This window comes from Myripristis murdjan, chromosome 19 (genome assembly GCF_902150065.1).
Source record: "Myripristis murdjan chromosome 19, fMyrMur1.1, whole genome shotgun sequence".
NCBI classification, from domain to species: domain Eukaryota; kingdom Metazoa; phylum Chordata; class Actinopteri; order Holocentriformes; family Holocentridae; genus Myripristis; species Myripristis murdjan.
The window spans coordinates 12,886,938-12,903,308 of NC_043998.1; the positions used below are offsets into that span (position 1 = coordinate 12,886,938).

The 16,371-nt window shown below is 39.3% G+C and overlaps 1 protein-coding gene across 1 annotated transcript; it reads right to left on the reverse strand.

The window, feature by feature from the left end:
* Positions 1 to 1,238: 1,238 nt before the first annotated feature.
* abi3b (ABI family, member 3b) lies at positions 1,239 to 5,296 on the reverse strand. The gene is made up of 6 exons (XM_030078105.1): positions 5,050 to 5,296; positions 4,779 to 4,946; positions 3,698 to 3,877; positions 3,403 to 3,473; positions 3,125 to 3,208; positions 1,239 to 2,324 (listed from the first exon to the last, which is right to left on the reverse strand). The coding sequence occupies exons 1-6, from the start codon at positions 5,182 to 5,184 to the stop codon at positions 1,865 to 1,867; spliced, it is 1,098 nt and encodes a 365-aa protein (XP_029933965.1). The 5' UTR covers positions 5,185 to 5,296; the 3' UTR covers positions 1,239 to 1,864.
* Between the last annotated feature and the right edge of the window lie 11,075 nt (positions 5,297 to 16,371).

The following is a 16,371-nucleotide window of genomic DNA, read 5'->3' on the forward strand; positions in this document are numbered from 1 at the left end:
ATCAATAGAACCATACCTAAAACCATCAGGAGAATCCTGAAATCAAGAATAAAAGTATTTGTTTAATAGAACAGCTGGAATCCAGGCAGTATACATTTGATATGGTGCACAGTAAGTCACAGTAAGTAAATGGTAAAACAGAGAACAGTGGAAATACTTACTCAGTAATAGGAAAAAAATTAATCATGGCAGTTTTTCTTTTGTAAATCAGATTTTCCTCACACCTGAGGAGAATGAAGCTTTGTCATTAAAAGAGACAGTCTGTTTTTTTTTGTTTTGTTTTTTTTTTTCAAAAATGAACATTATAGCTCTGCTTTACAGTTCAACACAGTGCAGTTAAAGGCTCAGTTTTGTAGCCCATTCATACATGGACAGATCAAAGGTGGCCTCAGACCTGTTTTTATCTCCTGATACATAAGTCACACGGAAATAATCATGCTATTTCTAAGGCACATAATTACGTGTGAGTTGCATAAAGTCCGAAACAACATTGTGCAGGAAGTTTCATCAGTGGATATTGAGCTATTGTTACTCAGACAGATTAGCACAAGCAGACATGAAATTACATTTATAATTGCAGCAACATGCAGACAAAAACAAACGAAATCAGACAGGATACTGTAATTGTGAAGAATTCCACAAAAGTTTCATTCCACCTCTGTAATTTGCATTTAAACAAAGTTTGAACAAAATAAGGTATAAACACGGTAAATAACCTCTTGCCTGCTTATCACTACAGTTCAAAGTCAAGGCTGTTTTTCACAGCTTTTTAAGAGGCATATAAAAACTGCAGAGATGATTTTGACAAGACAAGAAACAAAGGCAACAATGAAGAGCAGCAGTAAAGTGTCTTCTAATCAAGAATGCGGCCTTCATCACCAAACAAAACTAAATGAATGGTGAATGAATGTTGCAGGGCCATCTGCACCGCCTCCAGCCTCATTTATGCTTCAGTTTAACAAAATCAAATATAAACCAACAAAGAAAAAGACTTAATGGAATCGGATAAGCTGTCCATGAATAATAACTAATGTCAAATAGTTTTTCATTTTTATTTAGTTTGCTGAAAATGTAGCTTACCTTCAAGTACAAGCCATGAAGTGCAGGTATGCACAGCAACTGTTGACTTGAGAGTGACATCCAAGAAACCTTACAAGACTTCTTTATCTTTACAGAAATACGCAAGAGATGTTTTATAGCCTTACTGACCTGATTAAAGTCACAGAGGGTTACAGTTAGTGAGGTTAACACGGTATTCAACAGTCACATCAGGTGCCAGTGGTAGGCAAAAGGTCTCGGATCAGTGTTCTGAAGAGGGCTTTAATGGAATACTGATTAAGATACACAGTAACAAACAAAATAAATATCTATGAATAGGACTGGGAAATGGTGACATTACAAGAAAAGGTGAGGATACCAGGGAAATAGAGGAATCCCTGTTTCAGCTTGTAGCTTAGGAATGCGGCTGAGGTGCTGTCGAAACATGTTGTAAGCCCTTCTCCAACTGCTCTCAATGCATAGGCATGCTTCCCTTTGAAGGATTTTCTGTGCTAGACATATCATTTGAGTTTTGAGTGCATATGTCGACTCTCATACCTTGACGTACAGCAACACTCACATATGAAACAGCTCAGGAGGAAACCATGCCAGACACTTTTTCAGATTTTTATTTATACCTAACACTCTTCTCACATCCGCCCCAGCCTCATCCAATATATATATTTCACATGCAGCATAGATATTACACATCAATTTCATGGCCATCCCGGCACCCGAGCTCACACAGGGAAACACATTTAATATAGTGAACCTGCATTCTTTCGATAGGGGTGACTCATGTATTGAAGATGTACAGTAATGGTCATTAATGCAGGACGGGGGGTGGTCCGGGAGGTGGTGGTGGCACCACACCAGAGGTCCCAAGGGGAGGTGGAGGAGGAGGAGGAGGGGGAACAGATCCTGATCCAGTTAGAGGTGGAGGAGGAGGAGGAGGCGGAACAGCTCCTGAGAGTGGGGGTGCAGGCGGAGGAGGAGAGGGAGCATTACCTGATCCAGGTGGAGGTGGAGGTGGAGGTGGGAGGATGTTACTTGATGGACTCATAGGCAGTGGAGGGGGAGGTGGGGGGAGACTGGTGGGTGAGGTCAGGGAGGGCGGAGAGGGTAAGCCAGTATCTGAGGGGGGAGGTGGAGGTGGAGGTGCAGGCATACTCGGGTCCAAAGCAGCAGGAGGAGGAGGGGGAGGAGGAATATCATCACTGGTTTGGTTGGAGAGGCTTGAGAAGGTGGGGACCGATGGCGGAGGCACAGCGATGCCAAGATTGGATCTAGACAAAAGATAAAAATGAAATATTCCACGAGCGATAATGAAAATGCCACCGTAGATAGCAATTCAAATAGTGGGGAGTCAGTTCCTTTACTGCCAATGCTCAAATTGTCTAAAAGGTGCAATAAATGAAATGTTTACTGTCCCACAGCACAAAATAACCAAATCTGCACACGCCAATTCTATAGGACTATTGATCAATACCAAGTACTATTTCTGGCTTTCACAACTCACTTTCCAACCTGTATTATGCATGGTCTTTTGGATTGCGATGTGTAACATTCTCACTTGATGTAGGGTGTGTGCTGTAATCAGTGTGGTTGCAACTCTACTGTGAAAATTAGAGCTGGGCGATATATTGAAATGATAGATATCCTGATACGAGATATCATCTGGGATTTTGCATATCATAATATTGTAAACTGGTTTAAGTTTTGTTTTTTCTTGGCTGCATCACACAAAGGGGATACAAATGTATGATCTTATTAGACTGTTACTGCTGTTTTTATATTTACCTTTACTTGCTTGTTCATCATATTGACATGACTAATGGCTGTTCATGAAATATCTTCCATGCAAGTACTGACTTTGAGGTATTCGGTCAAAGACATTGTGATATTTGATTTGGTCCATGCTGGCCAACTCTGAAAACTTCATTATTTATGTAAACTACAGACCACTGCAAACTGAGCCAGACATTTATTGATTAGTCATGGACAGAGATCAATAAAAGCCATAGCTTACTTGACAAAGCTTTAAAATACACACAACTGCGCTCAACCAAAGAGGAGGAAGTCTTACCCAAAACGGTCACTGAGGCTGGATGACGGCTCATCAGGCAGGGTGGGAGGAGCAATGGGGCACTCCACTGGCTCTGGGCCTCGACTGATGACATAACAATCAATGAAACATTAACTGGAAACCGCCACCATATACTTCAACAACAGTCAAGTAATACACTACACAGTTCAGACATTGTGCATTTAATCTTGTATAATATTAGATCATCTATGTAAAGTAATTGTCTGGCTTCCAGGTGGTGAAAATGCAGGGAAAAAGAAAAGAGCAGGTCTACTTACAGAGTGGTGCTTCCATTGCTCTGTATGCTATCTGTGGTTCCTGATCTCTTTCTGGGCAGCTCCGTGGCGACCTGGGGACAGAAAATAAATCACAGCAAACCAACGATGGCATAATCTATCAATACACCACACGCAGCCATATATCACATTTGACACTAAGGGACAACACCCTGTGGAAAAAGGAGCATGTAATGTGCTGCAAAGGCTTAATCCAGTGGGAAACTTTTGGAAAACATGCAAATTGGAACATTGGCTTTCCTGCAAAAATGTTGCACTGGTCTGACTTTATTATTACCTGAAAGCAGTGGCCAATGGAGTCCAGGATGGAGTATGATATGGGTGCTCTTGAGTAGCATCTCTCTGGCTCTTTGCCTGATTTTGGCAGGGCCATAAGCTTAGCACGAGGCCGCTTCTTGGGAGAAGTGAAAACTCCAATCTCCCTCCTCGCCACCTTCTCATGGTGGATAGCTACAGCCTTGAGGAGAACACAGAATTAAACAGCCGTAATCCATACAAGACAGCCATTTGCAGCTCATTTCTATGAACTGTCATACAAATATCAGTTGGTAGTGTTTCACTCCTGGCTGTATCATTGCTATACACTGTAAAACTTATCAATCTTAAAAAGTACTTTGCCCTCAGTGAGTCTTAAAATCTTGTTTTTTCTTCAAAAGAGTGAAAAAAAAATCTGAGATAATCCCACTTGTTTTAAGAATTTTCTTGAATTGAGTGTAATTTTCTTGATAAAACTAGCAGGTTCATGCGCTTTATTCTGCCTTTCTTCATTATATAGCTGTTCTCAGAAACAGTTCTGCAACAAACGGGACAGAATATGCATTGGAAACAGATGGCATTATCTCAACATAGAGATCTAATTGCAATGTAAAAGTGTGCTCAAAATTTAACAAGGAATATACACAGAGCAGCCCAGCTGACCACAGAATGAAAACCTACTACTGTATAATGACCTTGAAATCGACAAAATAAATGAACTTACCAACATCTTTACTACAACACAGCTAATACCTAAAGTAGGAATTGTATTTAAAGGGGTACACCACTAAAAAAATGTCCTCCAATGTGTTCTTTTAAGTTCATTTGATTTGAAGGGTAGAGTGTTAAATACAGTTCAGCAAAAAGATCAAAGTGAAAAAAAAAACTTGACAAACAGGTTACAAAGTAATTTTGCACACAGTGAATAGAGCGTTTAAGTCATTAAAAGCATTAAAACCATCTATGTAGTAAACTATGGTAAGTATTTAACCTAGTGAAAATCATTATGGGGCACTCAGCTGAAGCAGTGGGTGGAACACAAATGAAGCTCAGGTGAATATGGAGTGAAGTGCCCCATTAAAAACAGAATGACAGCTTCTCACCAGTGACAGGAGGTTGATGGAGGACTCCATGCTGTGGAGCTGGAGGCTCTGGGAGTCCAGCAGCCTCAGCACGGTGGTGGCCAGACTATTGATCTGGTAGGTGAGGCTGGCCAGAGCCTGGATGGCCAAACCCTTTGCTTCTTCTAAAGCTTTTCCTGGATCCTCTGCCTTTAGGGATTTAGCAGACATCTCACGTTAGTAGCCTACAACGGAATTAAATTAATGCTGAAAAGGTGTAAAAGTCTCATAGTTCATTTGTTGGATCACTCACCTTCGGATAATTGTTCTCGCAGTAATCTGCAATCTGGAGGAAGTTGCTGTGGTTGTCAATAAGCCCCTTCCTGGCGGCTGGCGCTTCTTGAAAAATCTGATTAATAACTTCGGACATTTTGTTTTGCTCCGTCATTTCTGGCCTAACTGTTGCTGACAAAATAGTTTTAAATGATCTGTAAAGTTTTGGAGGAGGATGGAAACGTTTCTGGCTAATGTGAGTCGAGGCACGTCCAGTAAGGAGGGGCTGCTTGGTGCTGAACGCGGAATCACCGCGGGCTACGGGATTTTCAGCAGCGTCTCAGGTGAGAGCAGGGCGCCAGGTAAACACCCACTGACTGTGCTCAACCAGCAGCTCTGCGCCCAGCCTGCCCCCCTTCATACTTGATGCAGGATTTTTATTCTCATGAATCTGTTTGGCGCGCTGAGTAATCAGTAAAGCCCGTAACCCACTCAGAACTGCACTTTTTTATTTTACCGGCCATGCATCCTGATCTATGCGCAGGCTCGGACACAGCATACACTGAATTTTGGTAGACTGAGAAAACACAAAGTTATTGCAGCCTAATATGTAATATTTATTTAATTTAATTTACATTTATTATTATTATTATTATTATTATTATTATTATTATTATTTTTACAGCTGTTTGGCCAGGTCCTCCTCGATTCTGGGGAATTCCCAGAAAATGGGAATACTTCAATTTCACTGTTATTTCACGGGCTAGAAATGAGCTCATTGTACAAGAATGACTACTCTGTTGATGGGTTTCACATTCCTCACTGTTAATCTGCTAATTTACAGTATAGACAGCTGGAATAACTAATTCTCATCAGATGGGGTTCCCTGAGACTTCATCTTATCAAGTACAGGTCCACGGCCTGATGTGTGTACATGTGGGGGTCCTTGACACCAAAAAGGTTGAGAACCACTGATGCATGAAGCCAGGTGATCATACCAACAGCTTCACACAAACCCAGATATCCCCTTGTGTGATTTTTTATCAGCTCCACTAGAGGTCAGTGCAAACCAGACAAAAGTGCATCTCTCATGAGGAGTGTTAATCAATTAGACCTTAATGCGATGATGATGATTATGATTACAATGATGATGATGATGCATGACTCCATGCTCCATTTTGCCAGCAGAGTGCAATCCCACTATGAATCCATGAAATGCCTACTGATAAATTCTACATTGGATTAACACAGCATCGTGCTTCAGTGCTAACAAATGGGTACATCATAATAACAATGGCACATTTCATTTGTATACATCATGATTACATAATGTTCGGCTCAGCCAAGTCAAAAATCCATTGTGTTGATTAGGATATCCTGTATAAAGAGCTGAATAACACAACATCCTTGTGTGTGCATGTGTAATTCCGCAGTGCCTTGACATTGCTCGAGAGGTTCCTCCTGGCTGGAAACAGCATGCATGGAATTCATGCTCTCACTCACATTACGTGTGTGGATTGTTATGCAGAGAATCATTGACAAATCAATATGGCTTAGATGACATTCAGGGTGTCTCTTCCTGTGCATTGTATCGTTCTTCCTGTCAAACTCGGTCATGCTTGCAAACAGCCCAGAAGCAAGAACTGGCTCAGCCTTTATGAAAACAAGCTGGATAAGTTAGAGAGGAATGAGGTGTGAATATCCTTGATAATGTTCTTTGGCTGATATTGTCTTATAAGACCTGCATTTATTTAATAGTAATATATTTAAAATAATTTACATTTACTAAATATAACCTTTTTGAGCTGTATGTACACATTATAACTCTCATCATCAACATAAAAATAACATTTTAAAAGATTCTGGACAATCATTAAAAATTAATGAGTGAATTACCTGGTTTGGTACCAGGATGAAGTTGTAAACAGGCACAAGTTCAGGGTGAAGGCTACAAGAAGATTTCAAAGGCTTTAGCCGTCCCTCTGAGTACCGGTCAGAGCGTCATTAAGACATGGAAGGCATATGGCACCACCAGCACCTTGCATAGATCAGGCCGTCCGTCCAAACTGGATGACCGCGCCAGGAGGACACTGATCAGAGAGGCTACCAAGAGGCCAAAGGCAACTTTGAAGGACTTACAAGCCTTTATTGGCTGGGACTGGTCGGTCTGTACATGTGACAGCAATCTCACAAGCTTTACACAAAGCTGGCACAAGAAAGAAGCCTTTTCTTAGAAAGTGCCACACTCAGTCTTGTCTGTGCTATGCGAAAACACACCTGGAAGATTCTGTGGCCATGTGGGGAAAGGTTTTATAGTCAGATGAGACTAAGATTGAACTGTTTGGACTGAACTTCAAGTGTTATGTTTGGCGCAACCCAAACACAGCACACCACCCAAAACACACCATACCTACTGTGAGGCACGGTGGTGGCAACATTATGTTGTGTGGATGTTTCTCTGCAGCGGGGACAAAAAACAAACAAAAACAAAATCCGAATGTAATGGAATAAGTATACCACTTAGATGTCATACTTTTGATGACCAGCAGAGGGCGCGTTGCAATGAATGAGCAGTAGGCAGTTTTTTCTTGCCCGCTTTGAGGCTTGATGTCAGGGACTGGCATTTTGTTTTCTACAGCTGTGCTGCAACTGTACTGCTGGTGTCTTATAAATCTATGAGGGCTGGGCACATACCTGGGCATGACACAAAAATAAAAGTCAATCAAATAAAATTAACAAAACAAAAATCAAACCATTACTTGCCTTTAACTACCATGTTGTGCAGTCTGGTGTTTTCCCTCTGTAAAGCCTTGACCTGGCTCTGATACTCTCTGATTTGGGCAGCATTTTCACAGCTTGAAGACTCCTCTAGACTCTGGATTACCTGGGTAAGCTGGCTGTTTTCCTCAGCCTGTCTCTTGAGCTGCAAGTTTAGGCTTTCTCTAAGGTAAAGATGAAGTAAAGATTTTGGATGAACCAATACTCTGATTTGATACCAGTTCCAGTTTTGAGGTCATTTTCAAATCTCAGCTCCTACTGTATTAAAAAGTAATCATGTTACAGAACTGTGACATATATAGTATGATGTGGCTCAATAAACAGAAAACCAATTTCAAAGCAGTGCTAATTCACACCAATGCATTGTCTAAATGAAAAATATTGTGGAAGTATCTGTGGAGCCAAAGTCAATTATCCAGGTTGTTGGCATGATGCTAAGCACATATTTGGCTTCTGAAACAGGAGGGCAGACTGTTACTTTGACATTTTATTTAGCAAAAAAAAAAAATATATATAGCAAGACTGCTATATATATATAGCTGTCTATATATATATAACAGCCATGCTATGTATATATAGCATGAAGTTTGGAATTGACCACTCAGTCCATCAAGGTGGTAATGGCACATCTCCTTTTCCTCCTATCATGTTGCCAAAATAACTTTTACAAGGGATCCCATTGTCAAAAAATCCTAAAATCTTACTATTTGTTTTCAGTAAATGCTTTTCTCATATATGCCATCACATACATTTTCATATATAAGATGTGTAACTGTGTAAACAAAGCTTTATGTAAAACTCATGCGCTAACTCATGAAAGAGAAATTAATGAAAAGAGTGTTTCGATGATACTACTTCATGTAAAAAATGTAGTGCAGTTTTTGTTTTCATGGCAATAAATTTATCAATTTATAGCCATATATGGTCCATGAATATATTGCAGTATATCGAAGAATGTCAGCATTAGTTTCCCATATATGGAAATGTATAATTTAATGTACTGCATTATATTTTCCAATACATATATTGCCATTTATTTTGTTTCAGAAGGGATAATGCCCCATCTTGTACTCCAAGGACACTACAACAAGCACCGACTATTATTTGAACCTTTTTACATCCCTGGCCTGATAGACTTTACATGAGCCTTTAACCCTCCTTTGAAAGTAATCTCCTTTGTCTTACTAGGCACCTGCTAAAGTTATAGTGCCTGTCTAGTGCCTGTTATGTGCCATTATCAGAGACCAGCTCATATTAGAGAACCATAAGAATCTCTGTCTGCTGATAGGAGATAAGAACTTCTGCAGTCGGTGCAAAAGGCTTCTTATTTCTTTATGGTGCAATCTTTGTCTCTTTGTATTCAGAAGATTAATGTTTCATTAAAAGCCATATAATCTGATATCATATCATCTGAATTGATTTCAAGCATGCAGCAGTAAGTCCAAAACAAGTACCAAAATACCTGACAGTGCTAATTATTGCAGCTTTACCACCTTCTACAGTGTTCTTAGTGTGAACAGACACAATGGAATGAAAAATAATGGGAATGATAACGGAAGAAAGTCAGTCTGATTTGCTGCACATCCACACGCACTCTGAGCTGTATTGTGCAGCAATAAACTTTCCTCTGCGGTGACAAATGGCTGCAATTCCTCCCCTTGCGTTTGTTGTTCTGTGTGATTTAATGTTGCTGGTAATGTGTGCGCACAAAAGAGGCCAGCGTGATTCAACACACTTCATCCAGTTTTGAGTGACGGCGGCCTGATAATGAAATATACTGTAGACACCCCCTGCTGCAGCTGAGGAGAGTGAGAGAGAGCACAGGCGATACTTCCCTCATGTGGGAAACACACACTGCAAAAAGTCAAAATCTTACCAAGATTATTTGTCTTATTTCAAGTAAAAATGTCTTATTTCTAGTCAAAATATCTCATTACACTTAAAATAAGGCATGATCACCTCAGAAATAACTTGTTTTTAGACAATTTTCAGTTGTTTCAAGTGAAAATTAGCTTGAAACAAGAAACAAATTTTGCCAATGGAACAAGCAAATTTTTACTTGTTCACTTGTGTCACAAGTAAAAATTTGCTTGATATTTTGACTAGAAATAAGACATTTTTACTTGAAATAAGACAAATAATCTTTGTAAGTCTGAAGAGTCTGAAGTGCGCAGCCACGGCTTTGCAACCGTCTGTTACCTGCTCAATCATTACTCCACACATGTACCCATTACTCCGTCATGAGGCACGCCTTATCTCCTGCAGTGCCACTATAATGAAGGTTAATTGCAGTTTTTTTTTTTTCCAGTGAAATGTGTTCAGGGATTAGCAAATGTGGCATATCCAGGACCTCTTAACAACAGAACTCCTTTTCTACACTGCAAAAATCTGCAGGCGAACAAGTAATTTAATCACATATTCAGTGTTAAAATCTTGTTTTTCTTAAAACCATAGATACACTTGTTTGCTAATCATCTTGTTTCAATCAAGTGGCATTTTCTTGATACCAGAGGTCTGATCTGCCTCATTCTGCCTTCAACATATTTACACTCCCGAGAAAAATAATTCCAAGAAAAATTCCACAGTACAACTGCATTGAAAAAGGTAGGATTATCTCATCCCACAGGGAAATTTTTGAAGACTGAGTGTGAGACTCAATTTGTTAAGATGTGTAGTGAGTAATGCAGTCATCAATCATGAGAAACTCATGACTGATGACTGTTTGATGACTGATTGTTTTCCTGTATATTAAAATTGTCATTGCAGAACACATAAGCACTTTTGCTACAGCACACTCGCAAGAAAATACAGTTTTCCCACCAAATGGAACATTCTCCAGAGTGAATCAATACATATTTTATCACTGTGCCCCCCAGCAGAAGTGAGATACATTCAAATCCTCCAAACTTGCATATCAGTAGGAACAGCATGGCGCACCGCTGTTTTATGATCTTGTTTTTATAGCCCGAGCTATCCAAGTGTGCAGCCAGCCATTTGATCGAGAAATGGCCTCGCTGGATGAGAAACTTGACTTTACCCTCAAGTAAAGAAACATCAGAAAACACTGTATCAGCAAGAGTCCTGGGACAAATGATTTTCCCTGAACTGATATTAATATATACAGTAAATATCAAACAAGCAAGTTGCCATTGTATTTTGTACCCTTTTAAAAGCATCTTGTACATCCAAATTTATAATTGAAATAGGCACATGCTGATTATCTCCTTAATATTTTAAGTGATTTTAACAGCATTGTGTTGGATGCTGCTGCATGGTGTTATTAAATGTGCGTTCCTTGGATTATTCTGCAAAATGGAAGACAACATTAATAATGTGATTATTGCTTATGCATTTGAGCACTTGGAGTTTGGATTATGACTACATAGGAATAACTCTTTCATCAGGAAATTAATTCAGTATCCTCACGGTATTCCCACAGTTTGTGCCTCACACTCACACCACCGACAGCACTGGGCTAAGTTTGAACTCAGCCATCTGAACATGTGTTTGCTCTGCCCAACAGCTTTCAAACAACTTCCCCTTTTCTAGTTTATACCCCTCCAGCACCTAAACACACACACACGCACACGCACACACACACACACACACACACACACACACACACCACTATAGTATCCACGTCCAATGGTGTGCAACATATGCCTCTTTTACCTGTGAAGATTGGATGCTCTGGGCTATCACAGCCTCTCCACACTTCACAGAGTTCCATTACTGGAAATGCCAAATTCAATTATGGTGCTGGAGGAAGACTGCACTGTTAGGACATTCACTCTCTCACACACACACACACACACACACACACACATACACATGAAATAAGCTTGCTGCTAACTCTCCTCTGTGGCCAGTTTTATTGGCTCTGGGTAAGCCCAACTTTGGACCCAACTGCAACAGCCACTGTGTTTACAGCAGCTTGTGCTTCAGGCTTCGAGGCACCTGTCGCCCTTTTCTCAACCAGCTGTTGTTGATCGCCCTGATTTTCCCAAACAGATTAATAAACTTGGGGCAGATTTCTTTTCTCATGAAGCATGAGGAAAAACAGAGAAAGGATGCACACGCCACACTGCAAAAACAATCTTAACATTTAGTCTCATATTCAGTGTTAGAATCATGTATTGCTCATTTTTAGACTGTATTATCCGCTCTAATTAATTTCATTTCTCCATGTCCTGCACCTCTGACTGAGGATTACACTGCAAATCCTCAATTATAACTTATAAGTCATTTAGTCCCATATTCAGTTTAAAAGTGGAAAAATTCTGCCAGTGGAGTGAAATAATCCCACATGTTTTCAGTGATAATCAGTTGAATTTTCTTAAATAAAGTGACATTTTGTTGATCCTAGTGGGCTGGTCTGCCTTATTTATATTCCTTATTTATACTTATTCCCAGAAAAGGTCCTGAAATAAGTGAAACTGGACTGTAAACAAGTGGGATTATTGATTATTAATGTTTCACTTGTTTTACATTAAGAAAAACAGGATTTTAAAACTGAAGACAAGAGTAAATGATTAGTTAAGATGGGAGTGTAATCCTCAGTCAGGGGTCTGAAAGAAAATTAATTAAAGCAGACAACAAATTCAGTGCAATGTGTGTGTGTGTGTGTGTGTGTGTGTGTGTGTGTGTGTGTGCGTGTTTTAATTAACTCATGCCTTTTACTGCATTAACACATTTATTAACACAACTTGTTTGCTTCTCTCATGAAGCGGACTGTGTCTCCTGGATAGATAAGCGATGATAGCACAGGAGGAGGAACATGGCTGATTGACGCCCGCTCTGATGGCTCACATGTTGGACACGTGCCTCATGATTCCAGAGACGACAGCAAGTGCACTGGCTGGATCGACAGCAGTAGATCTCAGAGCAGTGGACCTCCTGTGGGACACCGAGGCGAGACGTTGGACCAGCAACTCAGAGCTGCACGCAGTCTGAGCCTTAAAATCTGTCTGATGAGCTCACATCCCAGTCACATCAAGAGAAGGAGCCACCTTATTTAAATTCTCCATATTCACTTTTTCACCGCAGAAAATCTGGCAGTGGGATGAGATAATCCCACTTGTTTTCAATGCTAATCAACTTGTTTCCAGAATTTTCTTGAATTAAGTGTCATTTTCCTGATCCTAGTGGGCTGATCTGCCTTATTCTGGGTTGTATCAATGTATTTATACTTGTTCCCAGAAAAAATCCTCAGCAAATGAAAGTGCATTGGAAACAAGAGGATTATTTCATTCTATCAGCAAATATTTCTCGTTTTACTTCAAGATAAACAATTGAAGTCTGAATATAATACTAAAAGGAGTTTGTAAAATGTATCTATTTTATTTTATTTATTTTTTATTATTTTATGATGCTGCTGATGATGATTATTATCACTGTCATTGTTTTTATTTTTATTTTTATTTTATTTTATTTATTTATTTTTTGCAGTGATTTAGATATTACATCACTTATCAGACTTTACTGGATGATATTAACTAGAATACATTATGGTGCAAACAAACAGAACAGTCTCTGGGAAACAGTAGCCTTTAAAAATTAGCCTTGGTGCCATAGAGGCGAATGATCATAAAAGTATAATATCAGCATCATTAAAATTGCATCTTTATAAAGTCCAGAGGCAAAACCTTATCAGCAGCAGTGCCATTTTGTCAAAGCCACGATCAGTTTGGATGAGACTTCAAATAATAAAAAAACCTTGGTTTAACGATAAAGCTCAAATCACCATTAGCCATTATATAGACCCTCATTAATATTACAATAGAACCGTCAGATGTGGATTATCAGCATCTCCAAAGACTTTGAACGTGACAATCACCAACCGCTGTAAATCAGCATGCCAGTAGCATGACCTGGGAAATGTGAGTTTGAATGATGAGCTGTCAAATCAGGAGATGTCTTAGATTAAAGATTTGAGTAATTATATCCTGAAAGGCTGCATGAATCGTGTGAAAAACACTCAGCTATGATCCAAAATTCTCAGTAAATCCAGAATCTTTCTGAAATGTGACGTTTTGAGACTCCTGGGCCCATCCTTGTGCAACATGCAACCAATCTTTTTAATATTCTTGTATCTTTTTGACCTAATTCAATCATCCCATGCTTTCTTCCTGGAACGGGACAATGACTGACATTATGTGAATTTTCAAAGCTGTTGGTTCCCTCCGCTCCTAATTTTGAAGTTTTGATAGTGGCAGAGAGCCAAGTCTTTCCATTTGCTAGAATGTTTTGTTAGATGCATTTATTCTTTCATGAACAGTCACATCGAGGGCAGGGGAGTGTTAGAAGTACGTTTAAGGTGAATATATCCTAGGGAGAATCACTGCTGAACTGAAGATGTTTCCCAAGAAAATAGCCATGCTGCTGTCATAAGTAAGAGAAATGCTTGGTGCAATGTCTACCCAAAGGCTCTCACACTTACATTTCTTAGCCCTGGCTAACCTAATCCCTGGTCTTAGTGTAGCCCAGGGATTAGGTAACCTCAACTCACACTGGACCCAGGCCTTAGAGTCAGCCTGGGGATAAGGATTCACATTTGAAAAGGAAACCAAAGCAAAAGCAGACATACACTCAGTGGTTCTCAAGATTTTTTCAATAATGTAACCCTTTGGAATATTCTTTTAGCCAAGTAACCCCTAGCCCATGCAAAAATAGGAAAGCCTATATAAAACAGCCTGACACTGAAGATATTTTGTCAGCCCTATTCTTGCTTCTTTTTCTCTTCTTTCTCCCTGTTTTCAGCTGTATCACTGCTACATTTCAACCACTAATCCATTTTCAGACGACCACGGCAAACATTTAACCCCTTACTGCCTGAATTTATTTACAATTATCTACACAAATAAATTGTTTGTGTTTTTGCCTTCAAGCAAATGCTAAATAATTGGTGGTAGAGTGCTTCCAATACAATTATTGGTATGTGTGAAATATGCATCAGCAGCATCAGTGGGATACACACACCACCTCGGCTGCATTAAGACTGGAAGTGGTTTGAGGTGAATTCGCGACAATAGTCTACAAGGGGTTAAACCACAAACACACACATTTGACACCTCCAGGAAACCTGGAGGGAATACTGAATGTAAAATGTGCTTTATCATACTTACATTTACATTTTTTATTATTGCATAGGTTAATTATGCATTAGTTATTTTTTTTAAATTGTTATTTTTTTTAAAAAAATCTCATGTAACTCCTGCAGTACTCCAACATACCCCTAGGGATATGCACACCTCTGTTTGAGAACAATTGTACTAAACCCTGGGCCAAAAGTTGAGATCCTTATACTGCAAGTGTGAATGTCAGCCAAGAGATAATGGAGGCGTAAAACCAGGGCTAACGCTGGACTTAGTGTTGCACAGGGTTAAGTGCAGTGTGATTACGACTAAAGAAAGCCCTTATTCAAGCCCTAACTACAACATAATCTGATTTTTATATAAATGAATACACAAAAGAAAATTGTGCTAATTTGACAGTATATTAATAATGCATTACTAAAAGTGCTCATTGGTTCTGTATGCCTCCTTGTTTGATTTTTATGGCATTGCTTCCACATAGATTTCTGACATATTTTCTTAATCTTAACAGCTACAGGATCAGATTGTGCTATGCTTTGCCAAACCTGCTTCATGAGAAGTTGGTTAGAATCACCTTGATTCAGGCTAAAGATCTAGTTCCCTAATTTGTAACCACATTGTAGGAACCAGAGCCTAGTGTGGCCAAAGTACAGGTGGTCATCTAATGTAGCCGATGTGTGCCCTTAAAATATTTTTAATGTTTAACAGAATTTATGGCAGTTTTCCAGCCATAACATAAAAAAGTTATGGCACATGTCTTAGTCTGTGTTATTTTTTTCCTCACCTGCCTCTATGGCGTTGCTCTAAGGATATTGTGTGACTTTCATAATATTTTTCCACCACTGTTAACCAGTATCAGTAACTGATTTTCATTTATTTGTCAAGGGGATATATATGCAAGCATGATGTCCCATATGATCCCATATAATGTCCCATGTGTCCCATGTTACATAATAACATGAACTTACCCCAGGAGACACAGGCTTGCTGTTAAGGCTGTTTCACGATTATTACAAACAAGGTCACAGAGAAATTATAAATATATTATTTGTCAGTATTCATTGCTCATTTTGATAGTATTTACATATAAATTCCAGCTCTCTCATTGCTGTGAGATTGTGCAATTATGCAGGAACATAATATAGAAGGATTTGTGAAAAATGAAAGGAATATTTGGAGGCCAATCTTCTCTGTGCTTGCAATGGTTTATTTTTAATTCTTTCTCAAATTGGGGGCATGGATTAAATTTGTCAGTCACCACGACTCATTTCAGTCTTTTTGAAGCCACAGGGGGCATTTTTGAGACCAATTTAGATATGTAAACATATTTGTAACATGATATATTCACTTGATTTTTTCCTACTTTTGTGTGACGAAAACAAATAATCTGCCCAAGAAGTAACCAGACAGGATCAGGTGGCTGATCAGCTTATTGACATTTTGACACTGATATTTTGTTAGACTTTGAAAAGGTGGTGGAAATGGCATGA

What these genes read in the sequence shown, in the direction of transcription:
- abi3b (XM_030078105.1), bottom strand. Translation starts at nt 5,184, where the DNA reads ATGACGGAGCAAAACAAAATGTCCGAAGTTATTAATCAGATTTTTCAA. An exon ending in AGCAATGGAAGCACCACTCT is followed by an intron (nt 3,209 to 3,402) that starts GTAAGTAGACCT and finishes TTATGTCATCAG; the next exon opens with TCGAGGCCCAGAGCCAGTGG. An exon ending in AGCCTCAGTGACCGTTTTGG is followed by an intron (nt 2,325 to 3,124) that starts GTAAGACTTCCT and finishes TCTTTTGTCTAG; the next exon opens with ATCCAATCTTGGCATCGCTG.